General features: G+C 33.6%; 1 protein-coding gene across 8 annotated transcripts in view; it reads left to right on the top strand.

Annotated features, from left to right (window-relative positions):
• Positions 1-16,464, top strand: part of CNOT2 (CCR4-NOT transcription complex subunit 2) — a 122,919-nt gene that overhangs the window by 39,517 nt on the left and 66,938 nt on the right. For 4 of the 8 annotated variants that reach the window (XM_032347041.1, XM_032347045.1, XM_032347042.1 and 1 more), the window contains exon 2: positions 10,895-11,037. The exons of 1 other annotated variant lie outside the window; for it this stretch is intronic. In XM_032347041.1, the coding sequence (XP_032202932.1) occupies positions 10,990-11,037 (48 nt within the window). In that variant the 5' untranslated portion in view covers positions 10,895-10,989. The remainder of the gene's footprint in view (positions 1-10,894; positions 11,038-16,464) is intronic. 3 more of the 8 variants (XM_032347043.1, XM_032347046.1, XM_032347040.1) reach the window with 1 other exon arrangement.

Genomic DNA, 16,464 nt, shown 5'->3' with positions numbered 1-16,464 from the left:
CACTAAGCCACTCAGGCGCCCTCATCAGTACTTTTTTTTAACTCCCTAGGTGATTTTATTTGCATCTGGTGATGAAAAAACAGTATAAATCCTTGAGCCTGTTTCTGTCTTCTCTAAATATACCCATTTCTCTTCCTTTGTTAGTGCCCTAGACAGTCATGTACCAGGCCTCTTCAGGGTGCCTTTGGCCATTGCCTTGCCCATCACATAAAAAACTGTGTACAGTTTGCCTCTTGTGTATAAAGACTAAACTTTGAGGGGTTTAAGAAGTGTTCATATAGTTAGTGTTCACCAGTTATTAGGTTATCTTCTTTAATGGGCAGTTGTAATTATTTTCTGCTCTTTTACCTAAGCTTTATTTAATACTCTGTTATAAAAACTGGAAAAATAATTAGTTTTGAGAGTTAAAAATATATAATTAATTTGTTAGATTTATTTCAAGAACAGCTTTTTAAAAAAACATTTGAGAGAGAGACTGCACGTGTGCATGCTCAGGGGCGGAGGGGCAGAGGGAGGGAGAATCTCAAGGAGACTCGTGCTGAAGCCCAGCGTGGGGCTGTATCCCAGGACCTTGAGATCATAACCTGAGCTGAAATCAAGAGCTGGCTGCTCCCCCAACTGTGCCACCCAAGTGCTCCTCAAGAGCAACTTTTTAATTACTTTTTATAAGAAGCCATTTAATTTCCCTTTGTCACTTACATTTTTTTTCAGAGATAATTTGGTAAGCCTAAGCAGTGGATATGAACTAGGCAGTTTTGATAATCACATTATCACTAGAATCAACAGCTTGTAAATTATGAAAAAAAATATATTACCTATAAAAAACTTTTAGTACAGAATTGCAGTTTTCAGATTTCTCCTTCACACGTGGTATTTTTAATTGCTGATATGAAATAACTATACTTAATGACTTTACGCCATTCTACAAGGCAGAGTAACAGGGGAGTTGTTAAATATTTTAAGAAGTTGTAATTATAGATTATAACTTTAGCAGGTTCCTCTGTTGAATTAATAGAATTAGTCTGTCCATTCCACAGTAGATTGTGAAGCTAATATGACTTGGTCTTATTTTAGAGGGACTGCTTTGGCAATAGCTACTTCAATCCTTGGAAATCTTTGTGGATTTTTAGCCAATTGTAATGAAAGGTTCTAAAACATTCATTAATTTTAATACTTTCTTTAGCTCTAAACTGGCAGGAAATTAGCTAAGTACTAATAATTTATACCATTTACACATTCGATTAGTCAATTAATTCAAACAACAGTTACTTAAGTTTTATGTATCATATATCTGGTTTACAAATTTATTTGGTCATAGTCAGGAGCTAGATTGCGTAGATCTTATCTTCCTGTGAAGAAATTGAATCACTCAGGTAAAACAACTTATGTAAACATATGTAAGTTTTCAGGTAGCAGGAAGATTAGAAGGCCCTTGGTTGTCTTAAGTTTGGACTTTAATTTCATTTAAGCCTAAAATCAAGAAGGAGCTTTTGATTCCCAAGCTTGTGGTTCAAAAAATAGTTGAACTTTTGTCATTTAAATTCAGGGACTGTCTTTATTGTCTTTCATTTTATTTGGGACTTTAAGACTTGGTAGTAGAAAATTTCTGTCTTGAGATGCTGGGTGTTTTAGATGATTTACAGATTTTTCTACTCATACTAAATTCTGTGTATCTGGTGGCTAGAATCCTCCTTGGCATATATGTGAGACCTACATAGAAATTTAGAAGTAGTGCATCAGGGAGGCTACCACTATAGAAAATAGAAGATGCACCAAATTGAATTACAAAATATGAAATTATGACAACCAGAGGATAAATTGATTTCAAGAGAATACTGTCAATTTACTTTTATTTTTCTTTGTAAATATAGACAACTTTTCATTTTACATGATAATCACAGACCCATGAAACCTGTATTATTAAAACATTCAGATAAACTATTTTGAGTTAATGTGGCAGTTTTCCCAGACTCAGTTTGGTATGAAACTGATATTCTTGAGTTTTACTTATTTCTGTTTCATCTGCCCACGTTTCTTGTATGTACCACAAGTCATCAACTCAGAATATTAAAAACATTTATCCATGTGATTGAAGCAAAAATTAGTTCAGAAAATAAGTTCATAACATTTTATAACTACAGTCTTCCCTATATACAAGAAGTCTCTTGACATAGTTCTGGAATTGAGAAACTCTAATATTTTCAAGATAATGGCTGAGTGCGCTTCAGCTTTTATTGAACTCCAGTGAAATTGATCCCATCTGGTAGTCTATTTTAATTAATAGCCAACTTAGACTATAATGTCCCCTTAAAAAAAATAATAAAGCCTGTCCAACTGGTTTGACCATCTTAGCCTGACCATATTCACACTGTAGTTTAAAAGTTGAGTTGGTAAAGACTGCCAGATTACAGATGTTGTAGAAACAATTCATGAATTCCTTAGGAAACTGTGGTCAGAGAGGAGAAATTGATTAAGCTAATACTAGAATTCAGATTTTCTGGTTCTTGTGCCATTCAAGGTATACATTTTTATATGATAATGTCACATCTAAAATTTAATTTAACACAGGGAATAAAACTAATAACTATTTTCAGTCTCTAATCAAGTATATTCTAGGAATTTTACTCATGATCACTAATTTCTTATTCTGAGAAATTTTTTTCTGAAAGAAAAATTGGGGTTCAGTTATCATTTATACTAGATAATACGTGTTTTTTTTTTTTTTTTTAAAATTAGGCTCTGATTTAGGGAAACACCTAGAATGAATAGCCTACTTGTTTTTTCTCATTTTAAGATTTGGTTTATATTTCCCCCCTTAGTGGCTTCTTGTCAGATTTTAAGCTGATAACATGACTAAGTCTATTTTAAGGCTTTTCAGCACAGAAAAGGGAGGTGTAAAATGTTCAACCTTTTCCATTTATACTGGTGTGTTCAATAATTTATTCTAAAAGTATCCTGGGTTTGAGAGAAATTTTTGCACATGAGTAGACATTAGTGATAACATGTGTTAAACAGAGTACTGTGCATTCCTGACATTTAATTCTGGGACCATTTTCTTAAAAAGATTAGAGATAAACTTACTTAACTTGGTTGCAAATATTCAATAAAATTTGGAGCCTTTTAAAAATAGGTTTGTTTACATTTTTAAAAAATCTTTTAAAAACCCTTTTATCATGCTTTTGTTTTAAAATACAGTTTTGACATACCTGTTAATCACCTAGCATTTTATCAACTTTTAATCTACTTTTAAGTGACATATACTAGTGAAATGATCTATTCTGTAATGATCTGAAGTTACTTTATTTGAAGTGTTTTATAATTGAGGACAGAGTGATACCAATAGAGATGTTTCTGACTCTAATGCACTGCTAATAATTCTGATAGTGAGAAACCTGGTTCCCACCAACCACTGTCTATTTTACTTCATATTTATCTCCAATAGACATGCATAGCAGTTTCAGAGTTATTAACCCATAGCTCTGTGATGGATCACTTTACCAACTAGAATACACTATTTATGTAGAGTTTTCTTTTTCCCTCTTAACAGCGAGCAGTCAAAACATCATTCTCTAAAGTTACTTAGGTCACTGCATTTTGCATACTCATACATTTATGATACTGGTAGTCTTTTTTCAGGTCTACATTACTAACTCCGGGTTGACTTTTAAAATTTGCACACATTCAAGTTCATTCTTTATGTTGTGAAGTTCTGTGGATTTAAACACATGCATAGCATTATCTATCTACCATATCAGTGCTGTATGGAATAGTTCCATTTCTTTAAAAGTTCCCCTGGGTGTCTGTCTTTGTAGTCAGTCACTTCCCCACCCCTTTCCAGTCTGCTGCCAGCCGCCGATTTATTTTCTGTCCTTGTAGTTTTGCCTTTCCAAAATGTCATATGAATGGAAACAAGTAATATACAGCCTTTTTGGTTAACAAAATACATTGAAAATTTGTGTTGCATGAATAAATAGCTAATTTTTTTTATTGTTGAGTGGAATTTCATTGTATAGATACACCATTTGTTCTTTCAGCTGTTGAAAGGACATCTTCATTGTTACAGACATTTGTGAACAGGTTTTCAAGTGAACAAAAGTTTTTAGTTCACTCTGGTAAATACCCAAGGGCACAGTTGCTGGGTTGTGTGTGTGGTAAGTCTGTTTAACTTTATAAGAAATTGCCAAGCTCTTCCAAAGTGGCTGTATTTGCCTTCATTTTTTGAAAGGTATTTTAGCTGCATTTAGAATTTTTTTTCGAGTCTTTTTTAAAAAAAATTATTATTATTTTATTTTCAGCATAACAGTATTTATTATTTTTGCACCACACCCAGTGCTCCATGCAATCCGTGCCCTCTCTAATACCCACCACCTGGTTCCCCCAACCTCCCACCCCCCGCCGCTTCAAACCCCTCAGATTGTTTTTCAGAGTCCATAGTCTCTCATGGTTCACCTCCCCTTCCAATTTCCCCCAACTCCCTTCTCCTCTCTAACTCCCCTTGTTCTCCATGCTATTTGTTATGCTCCACAAATAAGTGAAACCACATGATAATTGACTCTCTCTGCTTGACTTATTTCACTCAGCATAATCTCTTCCAGTCCCGTCCATGTTGCTACAAAAGTTGGGTATTCATCCTTTCTGATGGAGGCATAATACTCCATAGTGTATATGGACCACATCTTCCTTATCCATTCGTCTGTTGAAGGGCATCTTGGTTCTTTCCACAGTTTGGCGACTGTGGCCATTGCTGCTATAAACATTGGGGTACAGATGGCCTTTCTTTTCACTACATCTGTATCATTGGGGTAAATACCCAGGAGTGCAATAGCAGGGCCATAGGGAAGCTCTATTTTTAATTTCTTGAGGAATCTCCACACTGTTCTCCAAAGTGCCTGCACCAACTTGCATTCCCACCAACAGTGTAAGAGGGTTCCCCTTTCTCCACATCCCCTCCAACACATGTTTCCTGTCTTGCTAAGAACTTGGTGTAAGGTGATATCTCAATGTGGTTTTAATTTGAATCTCCCTGATGGCTAGTGATGATGAACATTTTTTCATGTGTCTGATAGCCATTTGTATGTCTTCATTGGAGAAGTGTCTGTTCATATCTTCTGCCCATTTTTTGATATGATTATCTGTTTTGTGTGTGTTGAGTTTGAGGAGTTCTTTATAGAGCCTGTACTGTCATTTGCAAATATCTTCTCCCATTCCGTGGGTTGCCTCTTTGTTTTTTTGACTGTTTCCTTTGCTGTGCAGAAGCTTTTGATTTTGATGAAGTCGTAAAAGTTTATTTTCGCTTTTGTTTCCTTTGCCTTTGGAGACATATCTTGAAAGAAGTTGCTATGGCTGATATCGAAGAGATTACTGCCTATGTTCTCCTTTAGGACTCTGAAGGGTTCCTGTCTCATGTTGAGGTCTTTTATCCATTTTGAGTTTATCTTTGTGTACGGTGTAAGAGAATGGTCGAGTTTCATTCTTCTACATATAGCTGTCCAGTTTTCCCAGCACCATTTATTGAAGAGACTGTCTTTTTTCCACTGTATATTTTTTCCTGTTTTGTTGAAGATTATTTGCCCATAGAGTTGAGGGTCCATATCTGAGCTCTCTACTCTGTTCCACTGGTCTGTGTGTCTGTTTTTATGCCAGTACCATGCTGTCTTGGTGATCACAGCTTTGTAGTAAAGCTTGAAATCAGGTAATGTGATGCCTCCAGTTTTATTTTTGTTTTTCAACATTTCCTTAGCGATTTGGGGAATTTTTTTTTTTTTTTAAGATTTTATTTCTTTATTTGATAGAGCACAAGCCAGGGGAAGAGGCAGAGGGAGGGCTGTGCACAGAGTTGTGCACGGAGCCTGACGCAGTCCTAGGACTCTGGGATCATGACCTGAGCCAAAGGCAGACGTTTAACTCACTGAGCCACCCAGGCACCCCTGAATTTAGAATTCTTAGTTGATATTTTTCTTTCTGTAGTTTAAAAATGTTGATCCACTCTCCCCTGCTTTGCATTGTTTTTAATGAGAAGTCTGCTGTCTTTCCTGAGTTATTTTTCTCTGTGTATGTAGTTTGTCTCTTAATGTCTGCTTTTTAAGATTTCTTCTTCACTGTTTTTCAGCAACTTGACTTTAAAAATATGAGGGTGGTGTTGCTCTCATTCTCTTTAGAGGTTGTTGAAGTTCTTTATCTATGAATATAGTTTTCATCAGATTTAGGGAAAATGCCATTGTTTTCTTTGCTTCCCACTCTTTCGTTCTTTCGGAGGCACTGGTTATGTTAATGTTAAGTTGCTTGATATTGCTCAGTAGTTCTCTGTTTCACTTGTTATTCTCTCACATTTCATTGTCCCACAGTCCTTTTATTCCCACTGTCTTTAATTTTGGATTTTTAAATTTGCTTTTTTAAAGATTTTATTTATTTATTTGATAGAGACAGTAAGAGAGGGAATACAAGCAGGGGGGTAGGAGAGGGAGAAGCAGGCTTCCCACTGAGCAGGGAGCCTGATGTGGGGCTTGACCCCAGAACCCTGGGATCACAATGCAAGACAAAGGCAGATGCTTATAGTGACTGAGCCACCCAGGTACCCCAGATATATATATATATATATATATATATTTATATATATATATATATATATATATATATATATGTATTTTATATATATCTTTATATTTTTTATATATATTTTGATTGCTAGTTGTGTCTTCAGTTCATTAAACATTTCTTTAAAGTTTAGAAAAGACTGCTAATCTTACCCAATGCATGTTTAGTTATAGATACTGAATTTTTATTTCTAGAAGATCAGTTTGAGCCTTTTAAAAATCTTTTTAACTTTCAAATAATTATAAACTCATAAGAAGATGCAAACATAGCACAGAGAAGCCCCATATGCCCGTCACCCATCTTCCTCCAGTGATGTCTTCCATAACTATAGTGCATTATTGAAATCAGAAATTGACACAGTATAGTTTTCACAAGATTCCTCTTTTTTTGTATGTCTTTATCATTCTGGTGGTATTTTATCAAACATACAGAATCCTATTACAACCACCACCACAAGCATGATACAGAACTTTTCTGTCACCATAAATTCCTGTGTTGCTAACTTAGGTCTTTTCCATGACCTTGCATTTCTCTTACCATATTCATGGTTTTCTTTATCTTCTTGAATGCATGGAATATATTTATAGTATCTGTTTTAATCTGCTTGTCTACTAAGTCTGTCACCTGTATCATTGCTGGTCTTTCTCCTTATTATAATTGACCTTGTTTGGGGTGAATTTCCTGTTTCTATACATGACTGGTAATTTCTTATTGGATGCCAGACATTTAATTTTATATTATTTAATTATGGGAGTGTGTTGTATTGTTTTTAATATTGTTGGGTTTTGTTTTGGGTTACAGTTACGGCACTTAGAAGTAGCTTCATCTGGGGCACCTGGGTGGCTCAGTCAGTTAAGCATCTGCCTTAAGCTCAGGTCATGATCCCAGGGTGGTGGCATTGAGCTCCACATCAGGATCCTTACTCAGCAGGAGTCTGCTTCTCCCTCTACCCCTTACCCCCAACCCCCACAACTTCTGCTCACTCACTCTTGCTTGCTCTCTGGCATGTGCACGCTCATTCTATCTCTAATAAATAAATAAATAAAATCTTAAAAAAAAAAATGTGAAGTAGCTTTATCCTTTTGAGGCTTGTTTTATCTTTGTTATTGCTGCTCCAGAACATCCTTAGTCTAAAACTTACTCAGTTTCATTGTTCATGCATGTATTAGCTTCTGAACTCTATTCAGTATTTCATGTGTTAAAACTGCCCTACTCCAGATGATGGAAACTTGAGTTCTGAGGATTGGTCTGATTACTTTTCAGAGGCTTTTTCTCCAGATTCAATAGTTTTTTCACATGCGTGCACAGATAAGTACTCATCCAAAACCTTGAGGGCAATCTGGTTGTCTTCAGATCTTTGAAACTCTTTCTCTGCAGCTTCCTTCTCTTCATTTGCGCTGCAAATTCTAGCTGTCTTGGTGTCTCCCCTAGGTCTGGGTTCTTTTCCTTTAACTCACTGAAACCATTAGGCTTTGATTGGGTTCTGCCTTCCCCCTCCCTGTTTTAGCTGCATACGTCTACAAGCAGTAGAGCTTCATTAGTTTGGTTGTTCTTTTTTCTCTTCTGTCTCAGGACACATCCTGAGATGATGTCTGTTGTCTGAAAATCATTATTTTATATATTTTATTTAATTTTCTAGTTATTTAAGGCAGGAGGATAAATACAGTGTCTGTTTTTCCATCTTGGAAGGCCTCCTGCCTTATAGGAAATTTCACTGTAGTTTTATAAATACTTGTCTTTTCTTACTTTTGAGTATTCAGGACTTTGTAGGAAAACCAGTTTATAAACTTCAATGAATGTAGGCAGTTAGAGGGCATGCTTTCTCATACTTGCTCCTTTTCACATATTCTTAACATGTACAGTTACCTTCTTTTTAATATATTATGCATTCTTTCGTTCCCAGTATCAACGCAATCTATTACTGAAGATTTTTATTTAATACAAGATAATGGTGACAAATGTTAGCTCTTTATGGTTACCTAAAAGAAAATAGAGTGCCTCCATTCCTTTTTCCCTTTATCAAAAGGAGATGATGAGTCTTAGTTATTGATCAGTATAGAATATTGATTCACATAGTCCTTAGAGCATTAAGTGGCTGTTGACTGAAACCCAAAGCCATGAAATACTTGAAGTTATCCCAAGAGGGAGAAACAAAAGAAATGAACAAAAACAAGTTTTAACTTTGTACTAAAATTCATAGTGTTCCAAAATTAATACTTTTCTTTTAGCTGGAAGTTTACAGATTAAATAATAACCTTTATTTTTAGTTAAAGTCTTATTTAGCATATAAAGTCCTAGTTGTCTTTTTACAACCTGTTTAGTTAGGTTATGCTAAAATACATTAAATTACATTCAAATTGTCTTGCCTGATACTAGATTTCTAACATCTTTTGATGAAATGCATAATGTGAAGTTATGCATGTACTTTATATAAACATAACTAATTTAACAAGGGAAACATATTTAGCCTGTGAGAAAAAACTGAAGCTTTATATTATTATCCATTGAATGCAGAGTTGCCATGATAAGATTAATAGTTAAGGTAAGTAGTGCTTTAAATTACTACTTTTATAAAGCACTAACATTAAAATGGGGTTAATGTTTTTTCATGGGATGCAGAGTAAAATAGTTTTGCTCTCATTTTGTAACAGTCATGAAAATTTAAGTTGGAGCTAAATGTGTGTCACTTAATTATTCTTGGACATCAATTCACTTGATAATTTTATTTTATGAATAACCTAATTCCTTGAGATGATAAAGTTTACATTTATGGCGGTAAATATACTTATGGTTTAAAAAGTCTTTCTCTGTTATTTTTGAGGAGACATACTTAATATCAGTAGTACATATAAATTGGTAATGAACAATTAGCATTTTTGGCCTTCAGCCAGGCATATTAAAGTATTTCAGCCAAACATACAATGTAAGATGGTTAAAATTAAGTAAAAATATAACACTCACTAACTTTGTGCTTGTGATCAAATATAAAACCAGAGATGGAATATCAGTTTTCAATATAGGCTTTCATTATGTGGACTTTTTAAAAAACTTAAATGTAAACATACTAATTTTCAGTGATTTATTTTCCTTGGAAACATTTTCTCTTATTAGATTACTTTTTAGAGGTAATCCGTGTGTGTGTGTGTGTGTGTGTGTGTGTGTGTGTGTGTGTGTGTTGGTTGGTTGGTTTTAATCCAGTTGATTCATACTTACTATGAATTTAAATTAGAGGTTTTTATTATCTTCTCCCAAAGTAAATTTCATATGATGTTAAATAATTGCTCTAAATGTGAATATAATTTCTAGTGATTAGCGACTATTATTATATTATCTTAATAGGTATACTTACTACTTCCCTAGGGTAAACATTTTACTAAAACTTAGATGAGGGACATTGGTCTTGATAAGATATATTTACAAATTCTTTGTAGATACCACTTTTGAATTTTTGATCTTTTGTTTTAAATCTGTATTTTTCAACTAGCCTCTCTAGGGACTATCACCTCTACTTCAGTGGTTTGTTTATTTATTTTGGTAACTGAGGTGTACAGTGCTTCATCATTTTGGAATTACTTATCTGTCCAGGTTAAGAAATGAGCTCCATTATTTTCCTGCTTTAATGTGAAAAAATAAATTCTATTAGAGCATGTACAAAATTGGTGGATTGAAGGACAAAGGCATCCAGAAAGTTGACATGTGTTGCTCCTCTTTCTAGGAGTAAATTTTAATAGAAAATTGTATTTTTATAAAATACATTTATATATAACATAAAATAAAGTTATATTATAATTCAATTTAATAGAAAATTGAATTAAGTTCATATCTACTAATTATCCTGGGAATATATGATTTATTCTAGTCTTATGGCATGGGAATAAACCTCATAAACTGAAAGAATAAAAGCTGTATTAAACAAGTACTTGGAGGAGAATGATTTGAAATTATATGACTGAATCTGAATTAATTGTTTATTTCTGAGACTAAGAGGAGAATATTTAAAAATATGTCAGCTGAGGGCTGATTTTTTTGTCTACTTTTTGTGTGTCTTCCTTGTGTGTGAGGTCTGGTGGACAGTTTTAATGGGTGAGAGTAGAAGTGGGAAGGAAGAGTTCTTTATATTTAGTAAATTCTCAAAGTATCTGCCCACTCTAGCCCTCCCTAGGTGGTTAAGAGGAAGATGAGTTCTATTATTTTTAAAAAAGTAGTTTTTGTTTTCTGTGTATCATATTGGATATTTTTGCTACTGTTCATATATATACATGTTAGTAATTTTGACGGCTTTTGGATAATTCCACTCTAGAGGGAGAACTGGTGGGCGGTCCTTCCTGTGACACGACCCTTGAGTGACAGTTCTATTTGATTGCCTCCAGTACTGTGAGGAAAGGACACGACTCTATGGTGAGGACTGATGGACATACATTATCTGAGAAAAGAAACTACCAGGTAAGATCAGTTTTTTTTTTCCTTTTTTCTCTGTTGTTCATATAGGTGCATTGAACTGTTTAATGTATTGTATTTAATTGACACCAGCAGATTAGATGCACTTCAGTTTGAAAAATTTGGTTTATAATTTAAAATACATGTGTTGGCTTTGGTAGTTGAAATAGGTGGGGACATTTTTCAAAATAAACAATGCTATGATAAATGTATATTCTTTTAATATCAAAACATTTTTCTGGTGCTTCATGTATATGTCAAAACTTAGATTATCTGATACACAATTTATGACTCCATGGCTGGGTTTCAAGGTAGTATTCTGTAAAATAAAGTGCTGATTACTTTCATATGTATTATTCCTGGAAGACTAAACCTGAATTCTTAGGCTATATGCAGAGTAATAGAGCATCACAGAAATATAGATAAAATTGGTTAGAGTATAAAAGAAATAGAAATGCAAATCCCGGGGTGCTCAGAGACCCAAATTCTATTGAATTTCTCATTAGCTTGCTATCCTTACAATGCTGGATTCTTGTTTTGTCATTTATTAAGTTGGTTAATAATATCCATTCCCTGTGTAGCATTTAAGGATGCTGAAAGGATGGCTGAAGTATAATACTCCTTTTTCTTTCTTAGATTTTAAAAGAAGGTGAAAGATAGTGGTATGAAGTAGTGATTTAAAAAACATTTTTTCAATTTAATATTTTCAAAGAAAATCTCCTTTTTAAAATTTGATAATAACTTATTACCAAATTATGCAACAATTCACAATAGAGAATAGTTCACCACTCAAGTATGAATAAGCTTTAGGCTTTCTGCACTGATAACATACTCAAGTGACCCTCAGACCCTTTAACCTACCAGTTTCATTCCCTCTAGACTGTTGAAGGCAACTAGTGTGGTAACAGCTTTGATTCACTAACCATTTATCTGCTAATTATTTATTTAAGCCCAGTTAATCTTTTTTTCCCTCAGATAGGAAAGGTAGATAGTGGAAAAAGTTGTGAATGGGTCTTCATGGTGTTAATAGCAAAGAGTCTTTGATTATACGATTGAGCACTGTGCCTAATAAAAATAGTGTCAAATTATTCTTCCTTTCACTTAACTTCTTGTCTGAAGTTTCTTGCCAGATGTTACGATTTTAATAAGCCATAGCTGTGGCAATGAAGAATCAGTTCCTCCCTGTAACCTTTTCTACTCAGAGTTCTCATAGACTTGACTAACACGGCCTTTGCTAATTTTCATACTTGCTATAGCTCCTTCCTCACAACCACTTCCAACTACCTTGACTCATAAAGTTTTAATTGGTCATACTACTTGGGCTTTTGCATCTTTTGATAGGTTTTGCTAAATTATTTTAAGAATATTGTGATTCTAGGCTATGTAGCTTTTTGGTGCTCATAATCAAGTTTGTAAAGTGTAAGTATAGAACTTTTTGTATTGACTACACAATGTTGTTAATTTACTTCATAGAATCATTTTAATACAGAATTCCAAAATTTACATTTAAGAAAGGAATAAAATGAAATTATGTTTTATACATGAAGAGATTTCCTAATTCCTGCTCATTCTACTCTAAAAATAATCTGTTGTTCAAGTTACATTATTTATAACTAATCCAGGTTCCTTAACTTACCTGAAAGAATTCTTGGTTAGTGTTTTTCTGGCTGAAAATATTTTCTCCTTTTTTCTTCTATTGTTACTTAGTGACACTTAATGCATGTTGAAATACCCTTGGAAACAATTATTTAAATTTATACTGTAAAATTATTTTATTTTTGAAGCATCTCCTGCAAAGTACATGTATAGAAATATAATTTCCCATCTGATCATGATGCATATATTAAAAGCATATGGGAAATTCAAAGGAATATTAAATAAATCACTTGTATTTTTATAGGTAACACTGAAAGTTTGTATATGCTGAGATGGAAGGATTTGGATTTTTAAAAATTTCCATTTTGAGGAATTTGTTGTTTTTCATGGGTAAAGTAGGATTTCTTTGTACTGATGTTTGCACTCAATTTATCCTTGAGGGCTTCTGTTTTTGAAGGGTACTTGATGCCGTATAGTGATATTTAAGGAGCCTGATAATTATACGCTAATATTCCAGAGGTTAACAAGAAGAATAATATTTCTCTAATTCTCATTTCTTTATAGACCTGATTGAAGCCTTAGGAACTTAGTTTAAGAATATGCATTCCATCACGTTTGTGCTAAAACCTACAACTTTCACATGGGTGTTGGTTGAAGTATTGATTTTTATACTGGTAATTATTTTGTTGCATTTCTTTCTGTAATTTTAGGCCCAGTTAAGTTTTTGGAGTTTGTATAGAGTAGTTGAGTTTTATTTGCTTAGACCCAGAACAAGTATTTGTTTAGACTGCTGTATTAGGTCAGATGAGAATTTAATTATTTAAATGATTCATAGCTCATTCTTTTTTGGAAGGATTGTTAAGCTTTTTCCATTGAATGCTTTTTGCTAGTGTTTTCTTATCTTCCTTTAATTTATACTAATTTACTTCAGCTATAAGTATGTACAAATCTAGCCATGTTAATTATGTTAATTACTAATCTAACTCATCAATGGCTTTTCCTCTCTTATATAATAAAATCAAGCTCCTAAACATTATACAGTGTTTCTACATTTTGATCCCAACATGCTTTCACCATTCCAGTCTCTCCTCTTACTCCCTACTATGAGTTTTTTTCAATTAGGAATATAAAGCTGATTTTAATCTACCTCCCATACACTTTTACAGTTTTAAGCCTTTATTCGTTTTAGTTCCTCTTCATGTAATGCTTCACCTTTGTTTACATGATTCAAGAATTAGGTGTTATTAATCCCAGAAACCCTTTATTGACGAGCTCAGTGCTCCTTTTCCTTGCTCTCATAGCCTTTGTAATACCTCTAGTTTAGTGCTGACCGTAATAGATTGTAGTTCTGTTTATTTGTCCTTGTCTTCCTGTAGGCCTGTGCTGTCTAATACTATATGCACTAGCCATAGTGAGTATTTAAATTTAAATTCATTTAAATTAAAATTTAAAAATTTAGTTTTTCAATTGCATTAGCCACATTTCAGGTGCTTAACAGCTGCCAGCTGATAATGGCTACCATGTCAGACGTGCAGATGTAGAACTTTTCTGTCATTGCAGTGTTACTGTATGTTATAAGCTTCTTGAAAACTGGAGCCACTTTTTTTTTTTTTTTAATTTTGATACTGCCTATTAATACCTACCATGATTTTGGGTAAATAACAGGGGTTTAATGCACATTGTTTCAGTAAAATTAAAACAAGGAAATAAGTGAAAGAAATTGTAGCATATGCTAGGTAACATATTACTAATATTACCAAAATTTTTAGATATTATTCCAGATGGAACTTTTTATAATATGAGGTCATTGATCATGTCATGTTGGTTAGTTCAGTGTTATCTGTGTGGATCTAATGCGTCCCAGTCGCTGATTTATAACTTTGTGGAATATAACATGTTACATGACTGTGACAGTGATTTGTATTGCCATTTCCTCCTACCTACCCCTGCAGTTAAATACTTTATTTCTTTTTTATTAATTTTTTTAATCACAGAAGTTATAGAGGTGCATTGCAGAAGCTTTGAAGAATAATGGAAATAGAATGTGAAAGTTTACATTAATACTTTAGTTTGTGTATCTTTTCAGATCTTTTCTAGTGACTGTATAGGGGCAAATGTAATTTGTAGTCTTTGTTTTTAACAAATAGACATTTTTCTGCAGCTTGCATGTTGTACTTAATGGGGAAGTTTCTACGTGCCATCCTTCTTCCCCTGCCTCCCTCCCAGAAGTAACCACTAGCTTGAATTTTGTGTTTCATTCTTTTTATTTTTATAATTTTATTATATGTGTGTGTTTCAGTATATACAGGTGCACCTTTTCTTTGTGTGTTGTGTGGTGATTTTGGGGAAAGTGGTACTATATATTTTGTTTTTTCATATAGGAAGAAAAATAATGAATTTCTAGCCCACCCAGAACAAATTCCCAGATATTGCCAAACAACTCAGTACCTGACTATTCACCCAAGTATTTTTGTATAATATAAAGCATTTAAAGAACAAGTTGCCTAGTTATTTTAACACATACAAATGCATCAGTAGGTGTGTTTCCATTTGGTTTGCAAGACAGTTACACAGTACTATTTCTAATTTTTATATTTTGCACTGTAGTAAAAATGTAATATAAATAAGGAATGAAATGCCCATTTCTTTTATTCTAAGTTACACTTCATTGAAAATTTATGTATTTCTGCTGTCAGGATACATCTTACACTGTGGTATATTGGAGTCATAGTTGTAGCTTATAACCATTATTGGATGATTACCGTCTAGTATGATTGAAAACAGCACCAACATCAAAGCATCTTAGAATCTGTAATAGGTTCAAGTATGTTAAAGATACATAAAATAAAAATACTTAATAAAATGAACAAGAAATTTTAGAAAATGGGTACTTAGTAATTTAAGATTTGTCAGAGTGGATCTGGTGCTCAGAGCAAAAAGATGGACGCTTTCATTATTGTTGCTGTTTGGTGTTGGGTTAAGGTGAAGAGTTAACTGAGGAAGGAATTAGTTCAAAAATATGTCTGAAACCAGTGAACTGGCTCACAGCTTATTCTTCTTTTCTCTTGCAAATGGCTGTAACCTATTGTCTGTAGCTAGAGATGAAGCAAGAGGATAGAAAAAACTGAAAATGGATGACTGTTCACTTGCAGTTACACAGTGGGGTTGCTCTTACAGTTACACTTTTGAATGTGATGCTTCTGCTTATGTCACAATCACATTATCAACAACATTTTGACTCCATGACCTAAATATTTTCTTAAAAATTGACATTTATTTGTTACTTTTGGCACCTTTTTTTTTCTTCCTCTGGCCAACCAAGAACATAAAGTTCAATGAATTCCCAAGGTACTCTTCATTAGTTGGCTCATTATTACAGGACACCAACAGTGTTAGTCTTTCTTTGATTGCATTATATTTTCTGATACTTATTTTCCTCATCTTCTGAAATCATCAAATGAGATCATTTTTTTCCAAAAAGCAAGTTTAACCAAGATACATGGTATATGATACCCTTAGTGTATTGGTAGCTTTTTCACAGTGCCCCTAGGCCACAAGAAGTAACTAACAGCTCTGTTCAGTAATTAGTTCGAAGTCACAGTGGTAGTTAGCATGGTAACCGACAGATCCTGCTGTGTTTCCGCAAGATTTAAAATCCCAGATATTTTAATACATTCCTGTATTCACTGTGGTATTATTCCTTTTGGGCCATAGGTTTTACACATGATATGCTGTTTTGTCTTTCAGAAGAATGTTTTCATTTAAGTAGTTTGCCTCAGTCATAAATATGGAATATGTTCATTGTTAAACAGAAAGTTAAAACATTAGTGCTGATAT

This window comes from Mustela erminea, chromosome 6, assembly GCF_009829155.1.
Source record: "Mustela erminea isolate mMusErm1 chromosome 6, mMusErm1.Pri, whole genome shotgun sequence".
Lineage (NCBI taxonomy): Eukaryota > Metazoa > Chordata > Mammalia > Carnivora > Mustelidae > Mustela > Mustela erminea.
The sequence above is the reverse complement of the archived record's forward strand: the minus strand, read 5'-3'. Positions and strand labels throughout refer to the sequence as shown.